The sequence below is a fragment of the Rhipicephalus sanguineus genome, chromosome 3 (genome assembly GCF_013339695.2).
Source record: "Rhipicephalus sanguineus isolate Rsan-2018 chromosome 3, BIME_Rsan_1.4, whole genome shotgun sequence".
In the NCBI taxonomy this organism is placed as follows: Eukaryota; Metazoa; Arthropoda; class Arachnida; order Ixodida; family Ixodidae; genus Rhipicephalus; species Rhipicephalus sanguineus.
Window position 1 is genome coordinate 206434969 of NC_051178.1, and position 19207 is coordinate 206454175.

Sequence of the window (19207 nt, forward strand, 5' to 3'; positions counted from 1 at the left end):
AGAGCATCGAATTTTCAAGAAAGGAAACACATGCAGGCCACATGACGATTATTGTTTCGGGAGTTGGACAGAAAGACCTGGCTTCTGCTTCTTCCCAAAAACTCGGCGCACGCCTCATATGGTGCCACTGTTTAATTAGAGTATATATTTTCTCAATTGCGTAGCCAACGCATGCAGTGGCGTAAATCCAGGAGAATCATGAGGGGGGACACACATCTTGCCATAGCGGCCATTTTGTTTTTCGTAAATATATGTTTTATTTTTGATTATATAAAAATTAAACTCATGCTTTGAAATAGAATAAAAGGAAACGAGCATGTGCGATGGCGCCGGGCCTGGGAGCTTAGCCTAACAGCAATGAGCAGCAAATTTTTAGCATATTTTTAGCTAATACGCCATTCGGGGTAAACCATGAAATGAAAATACTGTTACTTTTTTGTTAAAACGAGTGAACATAGGCGTACCCACCAGGGGTGCAAGGGGGGTGACCCCCCCCCCTACAACCTAAGGGGGGCGCGAAGTCTGCCCCACGCCGTTATTACGCAGATTGTTCACGATAATGGCGGCCATAGGCGTGCGCACGGGGGGGGCGGGGGAGGCGGCCGCCCCCCCTAATCACCTAAGAGGGGGGGCGTAAGGTCAGCCCCACACATTGACATAATAGGGAGGGGGGCTGTTACTCGGGGGGGGGGGGCGCAATGTCAGAACCATACATTGACGTAATTGGGAGGGGGAGCGGCGCTGCGACGAACCTTCGGCCTTCGGCCCCCTGAAGGGGAACCCTGCGCACGCTTATGATGGCGGCCGAATGAAGGCTGCAATAACACCCCCCCCCCCCCCCCCGTAACGGGAAATCTTGCGCACGCCCACGCGCGTAAAGGTACAGCTTTTCTTTAACTTCAGCTTAATTCCCCATCCTGCAACCTGTAAGAAAAAGCCTCCGACGATTCAAACCTGTAATCTTTCTTGTAAAGCATGTTTATGCTCGCCGGTAATTTTTTTTAATAACACAATCAAGGTGGAGCAATCAGATTCCTGCTTCATTGTTAATGGACTCCAACAAGTCGTCGGCACAAATAAATAACGGTAGGTGATCGGGAATTCTTTTTGTATTTTGCATTTTGAAGCGCAGCGTAGTGAACATTTGCGGCACGTCAGAAGTAATCCCTACCATTTCAGGCAGCTCGTGCTCTTAGTACCTTTTGAAACGAAAAGCAGATCTCACTTTCGTACTTCGTTTCGGCTATTTGGAAGGGCTTCAGATTGCTTCACAAGGGCTTCACATATAATAGCCCGTAGCTGCCTTGATACAAGGTACGTCGCTTATTAAATTATGGTGCGAATTATCTAATGATGAGGAAGCGTAAACGCTGATAAAATTTCAAAAAACCGCGTCAGGGTCCCTTTTACTATCAAGTAATTCAAACATGATGTTTCGAAAATTAATCTCAGGGGGGGGGGGGACACTTGTAAAGGGTGTCCCCCTAGCCTGAACACAAGACGGGTCAAGACCCCTCTGACCCCCCCCCCCCCCCCATGATTTACGCCACTCAACGCACGGCATCCAAAGCATAGTTGTCCAAAGGGCCAAAGTACCAGAACTTGCGAAGCGCTTGTCAGTGTGACTCCAGGGCGTAGCAAAAGGGGGGGGGGGGAGTTGTTGGGGGGCTTCAAACCCCCCCCCCCCCCCGAAATTTTTCACTTTTGCTTGCGTATACATACACGCACACATACAAACGCACGCATGAATATACATAACGTATGGTTGAACCCCCCCCCCCCCCCCCGAAAAAAATTTCTGGCTATGCCTCTGGTGTGACTGGTATTGCTACCTGGTGACGGCGGAACAAACTTCACAGGAGGGATCCAAGAAAGCACTTCTCGTTTGGTGCTTGCAGTGTACAAAAGCATAGCCTTTCAGATTTGCAGCAGTCGTCTGGGCGCAGTTATAGTGGCTGGAGGGGGTAGCGCAGTGTGCAATTCATCTCGTAAACCTCTAGAAGCTATAAGGAACATAAACAACTTCTCTCGGCCGGAAAAACTGCATTGTGCACCGACATTTCACGGCATTACTAGTATATTTAATAAAGGGACTTTAATATTTAAGGCACTCGGGCGCTGTCAAAGCTTGCGAAGCGCTTGTCTGTAAGACTGGTGCCGCTACCTGGCGACTGCTGAAGGAATTGCCTTGGCGCGCCAGCGGCGCCACGCGGTTAGCGCTGTTTTTCGTGCGCTTCGAACCCAAAAGCAAAGCCTTTGAGATTTGCGGTAACCATGCGAGTTGGGAAACCACACATAAAATAGTAAATAAACTGCTTGGACTGTGTCAATCAAAGTAATATTGTTTACATGAATAGAAGAACAAACTTTCTGTGCGGCAAAACTACATCAATCTACACGGCCTCCGAGATTGCATTTTTACTCTCGGAGGCCATGCATGCGCGATGCCAATCTGCCTTCGGTGGTTTCGAATCGTTATAGCCGAAGCCAGCTGAGCGAGCCGCACAAAGATCCAAGACGAGCTGCCAGCATCAGATGATAACAAGCAGAGCAAAAGCTGTTAGATGCGTTAAAAATAAGCAAAAACATAACGAGAGTTGGCCGTGTGTTTCGCCTGATGGTGGACGCCGCGGGTGCGGCGCTGTTTCTTCGTATCGTGGCTACCGTGAGTGTGCGCGTGTTCTGTTCCGCCGTGGCCCGCCGACGCCCCGGAGACGCCGGCGACGGCTGAGCGGCTCTGAGGGCGGCCTGGGGCGCACCAGCGACGCACCATGCCGAGGCTGCTGTGCCCGCCGTACGCCACTGTGAGGTAGCTTCCCCGCAATGGCGACCCCACCATTACCGCAGCAGTCTTTCGCTTTGGAAGAACTACCAACGGTCGCCATCCGATCAAAACGTTCACAGGTGAGCCCGTGCAGAGGCACACCCAATACACCTCGCCGGCACACTCCAGCCAGCATGTCAGGCTACGCTGCTTTTGGCTCCGTGCCCGTAGTCGTGCTAAGCCTTTTGGTGTGTTCCTGTAGGGAATGCTTTCCCCATGCGCCGAGGGACGGGTACGTTTCGGTCGCGCGCCGTATCAGCGCGACCGAGACGGCCGGAAAAATCCGGAGGGCGGCAATCCTTTTTACGTGACCGGATCATGCAGGGCGTCGCGAGATGCTCCGGCGCTGTAGCGTCGAGACCGCAATTTGCGGTAATGCGTCTTGCGACGCCCGACGGAATAATGCACGCCCCGGCGTAAATCGATAGTGAGGCGGAATAATTAAGAGCACCGCGCACTCTGCTTACAGAGGATACACCTTTTGTCGTGACTAGAAAGGTCGTCAACAACAAACAGCTTGGGCGACTGTAACATGCTCATTAAAAGGCGTAATAATAATCGAAAGCGGTAGGGAGTTAGTTTCGGTCTCTTCGCTTGTGGACTACAATGCCTCTCGATATATTTCCGGACGTCGTTGGACGTGTCAGAGTCGCATCAGACATGGTACTTGCATTCCTGCTGTCGTAAAGCCGTGCGACGCGGTAAATGATACGCTAGAGGCGAGCGGCTGTGATGTCACATCGACAGCGCCGGAATCGCGCCGCCGGTGCATCGATGTATACCTGCGTGAGGTCGACGAACTGTGGGGGAGAACTTTTTCTGTTTATTCGCTGTCGCGTGTTCGTGTGCGTGTCTGCCTGCATATGTGAGGAAACCCGTTCACGTGGGAAGTCGCCTTTGGCTTATGTTTATGAAAGTATAAAGGAGTGCTTATTTCTCTAGGAGGGCGCGTTGGCGCGCACCTGGTATTTTCGGTTAGCCGCGATTCATCACATCGCGTATCCCCGCACCTTATTTAATAGGTCAGATATCAGCAATTAGTGTTAGGAGGAGCTTTCGGTCGTGAGTTTTGCGCGTATAGGAACTCGCGACGTTTAAGTCGCCGGCTCATTCCCGCAGTAACTCATGAGTAATCGTCATGCCCGTCTGACGTGTTCGTGAGGAGCTGATACTAGTCACGGTGTCGTCCATCTACGCCTAGGCCTTTTCGGTCGTGTCACTTTCACGTGCCGAGTGGGTCGCTAATATTTAGTTCCTGATGTTCCTAAAAAATGCGGTTGGGGGTATAGGGTTGATAAGGACCGGCAAGAATGAGCATCGGCAGTCTGGATCTTGAAGAGGTGGTGTACCGCGTGAAACCGGAATTTTCAAGAGTGACAAAGAGGACTTTCTTTTATTGACTTGCATGCGATGCGCATGCCTTTCTCCAACTAATCGTTGCTGTCATTTGAGGGCACTTCCTACAAACTATGTTTTAGTATCTGACAGCAATCGGTCTGATTGACGCCCGACATGCGTGAAATTTTAATCCTGTTTCTTTCAATCATATTTTTTCAATACAGATATCTGTAGACGAATCACGCGTTTCCCAAAAGCAGAGAAATAATATAGTGTTGTATTTGAGCTCAAACTGTAATTTGCATGGAAACGAGGTCATTTGTACGATACGTACGTGTGGGTCTGGCATGCAGTTCATAGTCTAGTCTCACTGTCACGAATTTACGAGATGTGCGGATGCATGGATTGCGGAGTTTTTACTGACGAACCACAGAGCGAGTGCAGCTTCGAACGACTTTGCTGCATCAAAAAATGATCACTACGAATGAAATTAAACAGCTTTGGTCAACCTACGGGTAATACATATGTAACCACTCCTCTCTGTAACACCATTATACATTGTGAGTATCGAAAATGAATGAATGAATGACGCTTGAATTCAGTGTTTTTCGAGGTCTGATTTAAAACAAATTCTTGGGTTTTACATCTCCTAACCACGGTATAACATGAGCCACGCCGTAGTGAGGTAGGTATCCGGATTAGTTTTGACCACCTGCGGTTCTTTAACGCGCTCCTAAATCTCGAGCGCTTAGTTTTGCGATAGCGATCCATGTCAGGTACGTTGGGATACCAAAACAGTGTTTTTAGGCTAGCAATCTCACTCGAGTTTGCACTGACGCATTAATCACAGTCAGTGGGGCATTCTGCTGCGATTTACTACAATATTTAGGTATCTATATTCTGTGTATGTACTAAATATTGAATAAACTTCAAACTTCAAATCTGCCTTATAATAAATGCACAGATCCTTCCGGTAACACCATAAGCTCGAACTTTTCCTCCTCCTCGGTCGTGGTGGAGCACCAAGCGACGCGTCGCTCGTAGTGTCATTGTGTAAGCCCTTATGTGCACCGTGTGCCTGTATGCGCTGTATAATGGCGGCAGTGTCGGTAACGCGAAATTGATCGGGAAAGTCGAGAGCCTTTACCTTTTTTCGGAAAGTTTGAGACTCACACTATGCACATGCATACATCAGTCTCGGGTATCAGTTTGTTAGATGCATGTCTCTTTCAGCTAAAGGCATCAGTTTGTCCGACTAGGTCGCATCACCACATACACTTCGCACTGTGCGTGTTCAAAGAGTGCTCAAAAAGAAAAAAAATATATAAATAATATAAAATGTGCGTAAAATACAGTCGCGAATATAGGTTGTTGCAAGGATGGAAAATGTGTACAACATGCAAAATACAAGAGTAAATTATCACAACGATATTCAACAAAAGCATGCTGTTCTACGCACAAAAATTTCGGAGATGTGCAATCTTAATGGTGCACATGTTCTTAAGTACTTAGCACATGTCAGACACTATCAATCGATCATCGCGCTCCATTGTTCTGCTTTCTTAGTATCCCGGCACATGCGAGGCGTCATTCAGTGGAATTTGCCTTTGTTAAGGCGGAAGCCTTAGATGCCTCATCAAACACGAAAATTGACCGTCGGCGGGTCAACACGAGTGATGCGAAAAATCATTCCGTGATGACGTCGCCGTATGTCAACATCATGACATCACAGATAGCCAAAATTTGTCACGTCATCTTGACGTCACATGATGACGTCATCACATATGGCATCGCCGCTTGGTCAAAGGTGAGCCGATCATGGAGGCAGTGCTAAACCATGTGGGGTTCAGAGAACTTGCAACGCCTCCGATCCCGGAGGCAATGCAAAACCACTTTAGGTGCAGATAGCTTTCGCAGAGGGGCGGTGGAGGATCAATACATCGACTGAGAAGAAAGAGATGATGATGGCTTTCGCCTTAGAGTCGTCTCAGGCGAATGCATAATAAACCCTGTGATTTCTTTTTCTTTTTTTGCTGCTGCGCCAGTGGGAAATCTCGCATGAAAGCGGTGTTCTCCATCCCTCCCCACCTAATGCACAGTCATCGCCAAGACGCGTAGGTCTTCCCTTATGTAGTGCTCGGTGGGTCTTCCATTAAGCCATTCGGTGTGTAGCTGCAAAAGAAGCTGCGCAGTCGTGCGCTCTGGCAGAACACGCTGGAGTTCCTCGCCCTGCCACTGTGTCTCGTTTCTGATACGGGCAACAATGCAGCAGGCGAGTGCGCTTTGCTGAAGAGGTAATGAGTGGCTACGGCGTTCCCACCGCGGCGGTCGAGAGTCCTCGGCGCGGAGAAGAAAGCGCGTCGCGTTCTCCCCATCCGGCCGCACTCGGATCCACTATTGTCCGGGCTGCGAAAACGATACGACGGCGATCGAGGCATCGGCTGCACTCTGTTATCGGTTCTGATGTGATGAGCACGAAACGGTATGTCGACTTCTTTTCCCGTTTTGCCTTTTGCTTGAATGAGAGAGGGAGAGATTGTGAATCCCCCAGTAGATTTGCAACGCCATGTCTTCGTCTGAATGAAGGAAGAGAGTTTTGAGGGGCTCGTTTCTTTGCTTGACGCAACGTTAATGAAAGCCAACAGATAAATAATGAAGCCTTGGCTTCGTTCTCTCCTGGTTTTCATTAACGTTATGTCTTCGTCTAGAACTCATGGAAGATCCTTCACCCGCCGCAGTTGTCTATAGTGGTTGTGGTGCTTGGCTTTTGGCACGAAGTTCGCCGGATCGAATCCCAGCCGTAGTGGCTCCATTTCAATGGAGGCGAAATTCCAGAGGCCCGTGTACTTAGATATTGTTGCACGATAGTAACCCCAGGTGGTCGAAATTTCCGGAGCCCTCCACTATGGCGTCCCTCATAATCATATCGTGGCTTTGGGACGTAAAACCCCAAGTTTTATTCGTCGTCTGGGAGCTCATTCATGAGCCCTCACTCACTTGCGTTTCGTGGCTAACGGCGGGCACAGCAGGAATATTGGGTGCTTGAAAGCGAGCCATATCGAAACCAGTAGTGCGAGAGAAGGTGATGTTGCACAGAGTTGAGACTCAACCAACTCAACTCCTTTACGCTCGATATATAGGTGATGAAAGTCATGCGTTGCACTGGCTGCTGTATATCGGCTGTTGTCTGTTCCCCTTACGAAGCCCGCAAAGTCGGCTGTGGTGCTCAAGTTTATTTTGCCTCTTAGCGTGGGCGCGCAGGTTAGAAGGTGTGAACATGTCCTGCTTGCATGAATGTAGACGTAGGTTTTTCGTGCAGTCATCTGGAGAGAAATCTCTAGCTGGGAACCGTTGTATGCATGGAGATGTTGGGATATGTAGGATGCGGATTGGAATCGGTTCTCAGAGAGCGAGGACACCTCGAATGCGCGTCTGGATAGCAGCAGCGTTTCGTCTGCCACAATGGCTTGTTTTTCACTCGTATACCGTAACCTCTAAGACGTACAGCGCCCGTTAGGAAACTCGCATAGGCGCCGGCTCCACATTTACATATATAGTAGGTAATATTGTATATAAGAAACTCTGCATACAGGTGTCCCAGCCATCGTGAACAGTTTTTACACTCTACAAAAAAAGCACGTCTAAAGGGTGTCTTTTTTGTCCCACAACACAACTATACACTCTGTACGAAAAACTCGAGTATTTGGGGAGTCTTTCTGCCACATATCTCTAATCGTCATCTGCATCCCGTACGTTCCTCGAGTTATCCCCGTGGTTCCGGCGCTTCCCGGTCACGAACGGCGTGCGCGCTGTCAGCGTGACATAGCATTCTTGATAGAAAAGTGGCGATAGCCGGGCTTTCAAGAATGGAAACGCAAGCAAGCCAGATGACTACACCCCTAAAAAAAAAAAAAAAAAAAAAAAAAAAAAAACTCGAGTATTTGGAGAGTATTTCTGCCACACAACTATAATCCTAACCTGGCTTGCTCGCGTTTCTTTTCTTGAAGACCCGGCTATCGCCACTTTCCTATCAAGAATGTCACGTCACCCTGATAACGCGCATACCTTTCGTAACCTGGAACTGACGGGCGCGCGGCGACAATGCAAAGAAATGCACGCAATATACAGGGTGTTCGTTTGTTTGTTTGTTTTTAGACAGTACAGATTTTTAATAAAGATCCTATGACAGCAAGGTTCCTGTCGTTTTCGGACACGAACTCCACATCGAGGGGGAAATACTTTGCCGCAGCTGAAATGGCACTGTCACGACTAATTAATAAAACTCGTTAATTACCTTTCAGTTATTGACTTGAGGGCAGGTGTTTATATTACAAAGTTGTACTGCGTGCCGATTTATGGCGTACCCATTTTTTAGAAATCACGAAAGTTGCACTTAGTGCGAGATATTCGTCATCGAGTTATAAGGGCGATATCGAAACTGATCGCGCCCGGCACGCACGAAGCGCAACCGTTCTGTTACGTCAGGCCAGAACTACCCTTGACAAGGAAGTGACGAAGTTTGAATGAAGGCGCGCCGCGGCCGTATCTTTTCGTGAAAAACTGCAAGTCATCTCACTTGTGCTAGCGCATCGCCTTACTTTTGCGTGTAATATTTGGTGCGTATCTGTTTCTTTCGAGCTGTGCACAAAAAAGAACACAAAGAAAAGAAAAAAACGCAGTATGAATCTGCTCTTTGTCTGGGAAGCATAAAACTAGAGGGCAGCCACTGCGGCGCTGCTTGTTGCACACAAGCGAAATAGCTTTTTGCGCTGATTTATAGTTTATAGCATTTATACAAGGAAACAGGCAAGCATTGCACATCGCACGCGAACAATAAGCTGTCTACTTGTGTATATCAGAATGCTTGCCAATTTTCCCGACCATATTCTGCTTCAGCGCACTTTGATTCAAATTTCGTCACTTCCTTGTCACGTGTAGTTCCGATGTTACGTAGCAGAGAGGCCTAGTTTTCTGCGCGCCGGACGCGATCAGTTTTGATTTCGCCCTTGAAATTCGATGATGAATATCTCGAACTACGTGCAACTTCTCTGATTAAAAAAACGATTATGTCGTAAATTATCGCGCACTACAACTTTCTAATATAAACAACTGCACTCAAGTCAATGATTAAAAAGTTAATTAGCGAGTTATTGTTAATTAGTCGCGCCAAAGGCATTAAAATGCGGAAAAGTATTTCCGCCTCGGCATAGAGTTCATGTGCGAGAACGACAGGAGCCTGACTGCCATCAAATTTTTATAAAAAATCTGTATTGTCTAAGAAAAAAAAAAAACAGCCTGTAGATGACGATTATGGGCGTGGGACAAAAAGATACCCTTTTTATTCGCTCGTTTTTTCAGAATGTATATAAAACGGAAGCCTTCTCTGAGGATGAAACGAATTGCTTTTTATTAGCAGCAAATTGAGGAAGCGTTTCGTTTTTTTTTTCTCTTTTTTTTGCGTTCTTCATAATGAGTTGACTTGCAGTGCTCACTCGCTAATCAGCTCACTTGCTAATTACTATATTTCAATTTTTTATCATAAATATGGAGATAGATTTCCGGGGGACACGTCAACGTTAGCTCTTCGAGAGACTTCACATCCAGTCTTACTTGTTTGCGACACTGTATCCTTTGCGCGGCTTTTTTTAAGGGGCGAAGCTCCTTAAGACCTAGCCTTGTCCGCTGTCCACGTCCGTCACGGTACACGAAACCGAAACTGAAAAAAATAAATACGTGAGAGGGCGCATCGAAAAATTGAAAAAAAAAAAAACACATCTGTGGGGGAAAAATACACGAGAGGGTGCACCGAAAACCGAACAAAAATCGAAACTGAAAAAAAGAAGCAATCTGTGAAAGAAAAATACATGAGAGGGCGCTGCGGTGCACGCCCTCTCGCAACGGAGAACACGCTCCAATAAAACTGTCCAACGGAACCGTCATGACAGTATACCTGGTTCCGAATCTCTCCCGAGGGAATGTAGAAAAGTACATCGATCTAGCAATGAGTGATTATGAAACAAAGTACAAGAACAACCCCTTCGTGCTAGTCGGTGACTGTAACGTTGATATCTCTGACAACAACTGCCTTGTGCATTGTATGACGTCACGATACGCTCTACGTTGCATTTCATATGACTGTAATTAAGGGGACGTGCATAGACCTTGTCCTTGCCAATTTTAGGTTAGATCCGATCGAAGAACCATTGGCTCTACATTTCACGGATTATAAAGCGGTGATAATGAAAGGAAGACGGAGTCCAGAACTCAACACGACATACGAATTATGACCAATAAAATGTGTATACTCTACACACGTGTTGTCACTCATTTACATGATGAAGAGTGGGGAATGTCACGGGAGATTCACGGTTACCGAACAATCCGAGCTTCGCCCCCCTCATCATCATTCACTTCGTCGATATACGTGGATTTCTCTTTCTTTCTCGCCTCTTAAAAGAAGCTCACGAAACATAAAAATATACCACGTGACCAAGCGCCCGCGCGCAGCGATGACAACGCTGTTTAACGAGCTTAGTCGGAACGTCATCAGTATCTTGCACCAGTCGCATCAGCTTGCACAGCGTGTCGCGTTTGGGTTGGTTCTGAAGCCCGCGGCGCGCGCGATGAAGCACGATGGGAAAAAAAGAAAATTACTAATTGATTGAAATACGTGATTCACAGTACAGGGCAGCCGATACTGCACATTTGCGTCAATTGATGATGTCAGGACTAGTTTAGGTAATCGTGAACTACGCTGGTTTTTTACGTTCGCATGCTGATGTCCTCCTGGGTTTAGAAATTCGACAACGTAGGCGCGTCATCTGTGAACTCGACGTTATAACGCTTATCTCTAAGTTTCTCTTGTTGTTTTCGTTGCCTGAAATAGCATTAACATCGTCGTTAACCTTGCAGGGCGTAGTGCAGAATTTGTCTGTAGAAGGAATGGTTTTATTTCTTCCCGCTCGGCTTCTTATTAATTTTCGTTCTTCCACTGAAACCACGTTTCTGTAGGTTAGCGCCAGGTATATGGTTATGGCTACGCACAGTGCTCACGGATTCAAACGCTAAAATTTAAGGCTAAGTAATGCTCGTACTTTCGTTTTCACCGTCTTCAGTTTACATATCGGCATAGTTCCGACTTCGACACTTACACCTGAGCTATTATTATCTTTAGCTTAGCGGCCAGAATGACAGCTAGCTTTATGCATAAACGTACGAAGGAAGGGTTCCCCATTAGGAGGTGCAATGTTTCGTAGCCCCTCCCCTCGTTGGTCGTATGCGAAGTACATGCTTCACAATAGACGAAAAAATGAAAATGAAGCGATGGCGTGCTTCTCACAATGGCCTGCCCATGGTCCCTCGCTTTCCGGGAGTTAAGATGGGAAGTACTGTTTTAGGAGCGCAACATCAGGGGCCTTCGACCGCCATTATCGTCAACAACCTGCGTGGACAAAACCCTGCTCTTTAAACCATGACGGGACAGGTCCGACATACTAATGGTATGGTGCCTAGAAGTCTAAATAAAAGTCCAAACCACTTACGCGAACCTAATTAAGCAAAAGGACGCGGATTCGGTCCCGCCCGCGGCTTTCGCATTTTCAATGGATGCTAAATGCTAGAGGCCCGTGTACTTAGAGTTAGGTGCACGTTAAAGAACTCTAGGTGGTCGAAATTTTCGGAGCCCTCCACTACGGCTTGCCTCATAACCATATCGTGGCTTTGACACGTAAAATCTCATTATTTTATTATTATTATTATTATTATTATTATTATTATTATTATTATTATTATTATTATTATTATTATTATTATTATTATTATTATTATTATTGTAGCGAAGCATTCCTACTCAGTAATGGGTCGTCCTGTCGAGCGCCTTCCAGTGGGTCGTTCTCTTCTCTGAGAGCACGCCCCTCGTGCAGAGAGTCGGCCCCGCTTTGACTGTCGCTGCCGTGCGCCGTCGCTGAGTGCCCGTTAATCAACGTCTTGACATTATTATTATTATTATTATTATTATTATTATTAACACCCTAATTAAGGAAATCGTTTCTATATCTGCGTTTCTGGTCTCACCAATTCCGCCTATTGCTGATTGTACGCTCTTCTTACCTTAATGTGTAATGTATATGTTCTCTTATCTGTGTGAAAGCTTGGTTACAAGCTCCTGTGTCTAACTGCATATGGGCTTTAATACACTGTACAGGCTGTTTCACACTTAGGGGAAAACTCGGAGCACGTTGCAATGCGCTCCGACTTCTCCCTTAAGCGTGAAACAGCCTGTACATTATCATACTGCATACCTAGGTTACTTTATGCGTCACAACCGCATGTAGTAAACTGTGAAAGAACAAAGCTTGAACACATTGAATCGATGATAGAAGAATATGTAGTAAATGGTCGGAGAAAGATGCCTTCCCCGAGCCGTCGTTTTTTCTCTCCTTCACTGAAGAAGCGCGGTGAAAGCCGGCGCACCCATTCTGCGGACGCAGACGTTCTCTGCGCGCGCAGCTGTGCGTTTGCACGGCCAGCAGCAGCTGTTGTCGCGTCTCGCTCTGCTCGGAATTCATCGGTTTGTTTTATATACGCCAACCGTCTCAATGCGCTCTCTCTACGCTGTCGCTCACCCTCCCCTAACCATTTCTTTTTTGCCGAGTTTTCTGCCACCCTTAACGCAATGACACGAGATGAGCCAGGCCCGCGTTACCTTTGATAAACTAAAGCCAAATACCACGGGCATATCTCACCGCGCGTGCGGCGCCATGTTTTAACTGCGGAGCAGTTTAAAGGACCACCCTCTCGTCGTTTCATGTCTCGGGTTGGCGTCACGCAGGTCCCACGTTTGATAAACACAAGTCGAGCAGGCTGCACGTTTGGAACGCCAGCGTCGCCGAATCGCTAATCCATCTCTCTGAGCCGGCGAAGCGACAGCGAAAGGCCAGCGTCGGGTGTTAGACACAGGTCTAAGAAGAGAGAAGCGGAGACGAAACGCCAGCGCCGGGAGTTAAGACGCACCGCGCTCGGAGCAGCAAACACTAGAAAAACATTATAGACTGGATACCATAGAACGGAAGATAGGTAATCGCAAAACAAATTAGACAATCACGAGAAAAGAACAGATAAGGATAGAATATCACATAATCACGCGAAAATGACACAAAAGAACAGAAAAGAGCACATAAACACAAGGGAAACACAGGCAGATCACAGCTCCGCAGTTCGTACAGCTTTCACCTGGGGTGCAACTGGCTGAGAATTTTTGTGATGCGACTCAGCACGGGCGTGTTAATTTGCTGCCATTGCTGCAAACAATGTGCTCTTCTGTGCGGAATCCGCCCGTGTTTAGAATACACCGGGATTCCGGCACTCGTAGTCTGCAAAAACAAAGCGAAAAATGAAAAATCGGCATTCTCAACGCCTCTTCCCGCGTAGCCTGCGAAGTCGGGAGTTGCACTGCCTATGAATAACACCTGCAAATCTGCGTGTGCTCCTGGATTTTTTACCACGCGCTTTATCTGTAAAGAAGTTGAACTTTTTTATTATACCGGGTGTTTCAAGTAACTACAGAACCAAGAATTTAAAAAGGTTGTTAACTGCTACTGAATAAAACCAGCGACATGTGGTTTTTTTTATTAACTTTTATTATACCGGGTGTTTCAAGTAACTACAGAACCAAGAGTTTAAAAAGGTTGTTAACTGCTACTGAATAAAACCAGCGACATATGGTTTGCCGTCATGTGGCGCTCGTTAGGGTATCTTTTATATTGTGCTTAATTGGTTACTTAACTCGCATCGATTATGAAAAACTCTTAGTATTCACTTTAGAGCAAAGTGCGTTTCGTTGTATTGTAGAAGGCATTCCAAACGTCCGATCCATCTTTTTTTTTTTTTTTGGCAACGTACGGTCCGATTTTTTCAGGCGTTTAAAGAAAGCCCTCGAAATACGAAATAAGACCACGTGACGGCGCTCATGCGCTCCGTGACGGCCATCATTGTTGAAGTATTTCGGTAATCTTCGCTACATCTCTCAGTGCACGGCTTAACTTTGGCTATGCGTGTGGATGCATATGGCCGATATTGGGACATCATGTTGACAAAGCACGAAACAGACGACCCGGATGGGCTGATTTGCATGTTGCTGAATTAGCATGTCGCTCTTTGCTCCTCTCGTGCAGCTGCACACTATAGCCACTATTCGGCTGATAGAAAGGGAGGGATGAGCCGCGATGTTGGAGGCCGAAGTTCGGGTTTTAACTTGCTGCGAAAAAAAGAAAGGGAGGGGGGTTGAGATGGGAGTTGGAGTTGTCATTGGGAGCGTGACGATAGAAACAACAACACTGATTGTTTCAAATTTCGTCACTTCCTTGTCACGAGTAGTTCCGGTCTGACGTAACAGAGAGGCCGCGTTTTCTGCACGCCGGGAGCGATCACTTTCGATTTTGCCCTTAAAATTTTATGATGAATATATCGAATTACGTCAAACTTTCGTGATTTTTAAAAAAATGGGTATGCCATAAATTGGCACGCACTACAACTTTCTAATGTAAAGAATTGCCCTCAAGTCCTTAAGTCAATTAACGAGTTTGATTAACTGATCTTGACAATGTCATTTTAGTTGCGGCAAAACTTTTCCGCCTCGACATAGAGTACGTGTGCGAAAGCGACGGGAGCGTGACTGTCATAGAATTTTCTTATAAAAGAATCTGTATTGTCTAAAAAAAAAAAAAAAAACACCCTGTATATACGCATGCAAAATTGAAAAATTTCGTTGGGGGTGGGGGGGTCAGTTGAATCCCCCCCTCTCCCCGCGATGCCCTGCAAGTTCATGGCAAACTACATGAAATGATACACGGCAGCGGAACTGGAAACCGGAAGCTCGAGAGCAATGCAACGATAGACGCCGTTGCCAAGCAGCGTAGTGGCATGGCGTAGGAAATATACTGTAAACCCGAACTGTAACTCTAGCTGCGAGTTGTTGAACGGAAGTGCGCGACGTTTGACAGCGTCTGGAATCGCAGAACATTTCAGTGCAATGAGTTTCCGCATGACGATGTCCCAGTGATGGTTAAAAAGCCGTATTTCACGAGGCAGGCTCTTCGATGGAAATGCACAGTCGCTTTACCCTGTGTCACGGCGCGCTTTTCAGGGAGAGCTTTTATTGAAAATTGCTTGTCTACACTACGCAAGTAGCTAACACAAATCATGACAACACCAGTGCTTGTTCTATTATATCATGGCGTGGCATCAAATGTACACCTCGTCAGCTGCGTGTGAACAGCCCTGATCTCTGCTGAAATGTTCCTCATGCATTAAGATGATTCTGCGTGGATTTACATGGAATTTATATCATATATAAATATGAATTCTCTATGAATTATGCGGAATATACGTAGAATTATTGTCACGACCTACGAAACGTTTCAGTGGGGTTGTGCACGAATGAATCCTGCTCGGTCGTAATCGTTGGACATGCATTTCAGCGTGGCCAAAAATAAAGCTCAAAATTGCGCGATTACAGCTTCGTTGAAAAGCTTGTCACGAGGCCTTTCAAAGTGTGTCTCTAAACATGTACCGATCCAGACATATGCATGGACGGCAGCTTGTGTAGTTATAAACGTTATGGAGAACACTCGCGTGTCTACGAACGTCGTTGTCAAAAACATTGAAAAAACATGGCTGATCCCTCCGTTATAGGAATCGGTATAACACGAAAGTGAAACGTGTAGTGCTTATTGTGTAGTGATATATGAGACCTTGTACAATGTCTATTCGTGTTTGGCAGCTATAGCACCGTTTGACATGGATGCACCCATGTTTACGACATGTCTCTATCGCGACGACTAACGCCCATGATCATGATTAAACCGTTGTGGAAGCTGACGTTGTGAACATATATTTGGACACAGCGAATCGTGAATCCCGCGTAAGGATGATATCAACAAGCTCATAATCAACACTGGTACCCGATGTGCACTTCTTCAAAGCGTCGTCAATTAAGGAGAGAAACGGCACGGGGTGCGCTTTCTAGCAATGGGTGACTGACGCCTGCGCTCATGCATACACTACCACACACTGCGCTTCAGCAACACGGGAGGTAGAGGTTCGTAGCCTGAGCCGCAAACACGTGCGTCCCGCTGGCCGCTGTCTCGCAGGCGCTGGTCTCGCTCCACCAAAGCACGACATTCGCCCGTCGAAATTGCGCCCTTTCTGCAACGCGTATTGCAGCAGTTTTGTTAGTCGGTGCTCTCGTAATCGAAGCAGTCGGCGGCGGAGAAATCCCGTTGGTGCATGTGGAAGCTGCGCTACTCCGATGAGCCGACGCACGCTAACACGAAGCGAAAGGCAAAGAACGAACTGCGTCAAGGATGCCTCAGCGATGCCAGCGCGCCGACGCACACCGAGACGTTGTAACTATGACCTCCGAAATCGCGCGCAATCTCGGAGTAAGCGCTAGCAAATGTCGGCCGTGAACCATTACTTCTTTTCACCTCTCACAGACGGCGGCACCGCCCCGCCTACCTACATCGCTGACAGAGAGCGCCGTGCGAAAGAGAATGTGTGAAAGACATAAGGCGCGTTCGCGCCGTGTCCTGCATCTGCATAGTTAGCTTAGTCGGTAGGGCGTCGGGCGCTTGCCGTCGCGGCCGCAAGGTCGTGGGTTCGATTCCCAGCGGGGGATCTTTTTCTTGGTTTTTTTCTTTCTCGCCTGTTGGCGTCCATTTTATCAACGTCATGTCCGTGACGGATGTTGTTGGTGGACCCCGGCATAAAACACTTTCGTGTTAAAAACGCGTGGTGGGAATGTTACATGGCACGCGCCATTGTACCTAGTAGTAGTAGTAGTAGTAGTAGTAGAGCTTTATTTGTACAGAAACCGGACAGGCTCCTACTCCGGTGCTCCGCAGGGAATATGGGGCTGAAAAACGGAGCTTCCCCGGCAGGGTGGTGCTCGTATTCCAATGCCCCACTAACACGGGCTATCCGTTCAGCTCTTTGGAACAGTCGTAGCTTATCTTCCAGGGCCGGGCCAGACAGCAGCCCATCCAATTCGTACCATGTGCCATTTTTGCCGTGCTCTTCTCCGTGCTATGTACACTCCCGCGTGATGTGAAGGAGTGTTGGTGTTGCTTCACACCATGGACATATGTCTATATACGCCGTGCGGTAGATCACGTGGAGAGTGTGCAGATTTATGTAAGTGTTCGTCTCTAATATTCGCAGCGTGGTCGTCTCCGCAGCGCCGAGTTTGCCATGCGAGGGTGGATATATTTGTCTATTTTTCCTATAGCACTTAAGAATGGTCTAGGGGTGTCGGGTCATGTACTCTAGAGCCCCGTACCTGATTTGCTCAATCCGTTCACTGCAAATAGGTTGAGCGAACTTCTGAATACTCGGAAGTATTGCGGGATATCTGACTTTGACTAAATATTGCGTGAGGCACCGAGACGGCAAGACACCTCCCCCCCTTCCCCCGGGAAGAAAAAAAATCTAGAGAAAAAAATTGGGAGAAGTGGCGTAGTATCAGATTTTCCTACGTCAGATCACCTTCAACTGCACAAAATGTGAAACCTGATTACCAAGAGGGGAACGTTTAAATTCCAAATTGTAACGTTGTAACCTTTGAGAAAGCATCGAAGAACGGAGGACTCTTGAAGTTGGCAGTAATGATACTTCTTGGCATCGACAGTAACAACATTTAAACAAATATGATCAGACCAAGGGTCATGTTCGCCATATAAGTGCACAAAATGAATTTTATGCATAGCTGTAGAGTACCTAAGAGCTGCCGATTAACGAGTGACACAGTTCTAAACAAAGATAAAGAAATTGTGTGCGTAATTAGAGGGGACGTTAGAAGGTTTGTGCAAGATAATATGGTCAGGGTGAAACATGGCAGGAGACGTCGAAATAAAAGTCAACCTGGTAACATGGTGGCAGTGAGTTTGTATTTACAAAGCATTGTAACCCTGTTTACGCAGTGCATGTGGGTTCTAAGTGTACTTGTTACTTGAATAATAGTAGCAGTTTATTTTCTTTGAGCGGAGGTGCTAGAGAATTGAGGAATAATAGGCCCGTCAGTTTGCTTTCAGTTATATAGAGAATATTCGCTAGCATAATTATTAACTGTATGTATAAAGTCTGATAACACAATTATTTACTACATAATTAAGAACGTAATTATTGAACGTACCTTGCAGGTCCCCATAGGGCTTGTGACCTATATTGAAATCAATCAATCTCGAATGCCGCCATTTCGTCGAATTCGCTGCACTGTGAGCCCTGACTGGGCTAGAGAGCTGCAACGGTGTCACCGATTTGTTAGAAATGTCGCCGAACTTGAAAATGTGGTTGAACTTGACGATTTGCAGGAGTGTTATAGCAGCTTGCTTTCCGAGCCGTTAAATGATAAGCACTCCAGCACAGGGTTAGCTGGTGTGACAATTTATTGTAAGCGTGCAAGCGTCTTTCTCGCAAAAATGCACGGCGTGCTCTTTCTCACTGTGTCGATGCATTCTTTCTCTCCCTTTGGTCAACAGTCATCATCAGTCAACAAAAGACGCGAACGCATCCGGCATCCCGACGGGAACTTCTCAGACAGTTCGAACAGCTTCGCCAGGCAGGTGAGTACGGTGACGGCCACAATCTTTTCCATTTTACTAGATTTATTTATTTTCCTTTTCCTACTAATGTCTGTCTCCAGACACACGCGGTTGCGGTTGATGCATGTCACTAAACCAAGAACTGGACTCTCGTTGTTTTGTTTCCTCGCGAGCTTCGCTTACCCTTCCCCCAATGTTCGACTCGTTACATATCTTTTCTTTTTGCCAGCCCGGTTCACATCGTGGCCTCGTGCAAGAATCGACATTCTGCCACGGTGCTTTTAAACTGCTGCTTCCATGTGCATACGTTTTGCTCAGTTACTATTCTTTTTCTATAACGTTTCCTCTGAGTTTCCTTTATTATTTAGCTTCGTTGCATCTTACTCTGTCTTGTTTGACGCTGACACCTCTGATGCATAATTATAGAGAGCAATAGTGATGTATTTGT

General features: G+C 46.8%; 1 protein-coding gene across 4 annotated transcripts in view; it reads left to right on the plus strand.

The window, feature by feature from the left end:
- The first annotated feature begins 2565 nt into the window (after positions 1-2565).
- LOC119388159 (voltage-dependent L-type calcium channel subunit beta-1) overlaps positions 2566-19207 on the plus strand; it is a 189975-nt gene continuing 173333 nt past the window's right edge. For 2 of the 4 annotated variants that reach the window (XM_049413841.1, XM_049413840.1), the window contains exon 1: positions 18697-18780. Coding sequence is in view for 2 of the 4 variants with exons in the window: in XM_049413832.1 (XP_049269789.1) it covers positions 2824-2904; positions 18697-18780 (165 nt within the window). In the remaining 2 variants the exon portion in view is untranslated. Of the gene's footprint in view, positions 2905-18696; positions 18781-19207 lie in introns of those variants that run through there. The other 2 variants (XM_049413832.1, XM_049413833.1) reach the window with 2 other exon arrangements.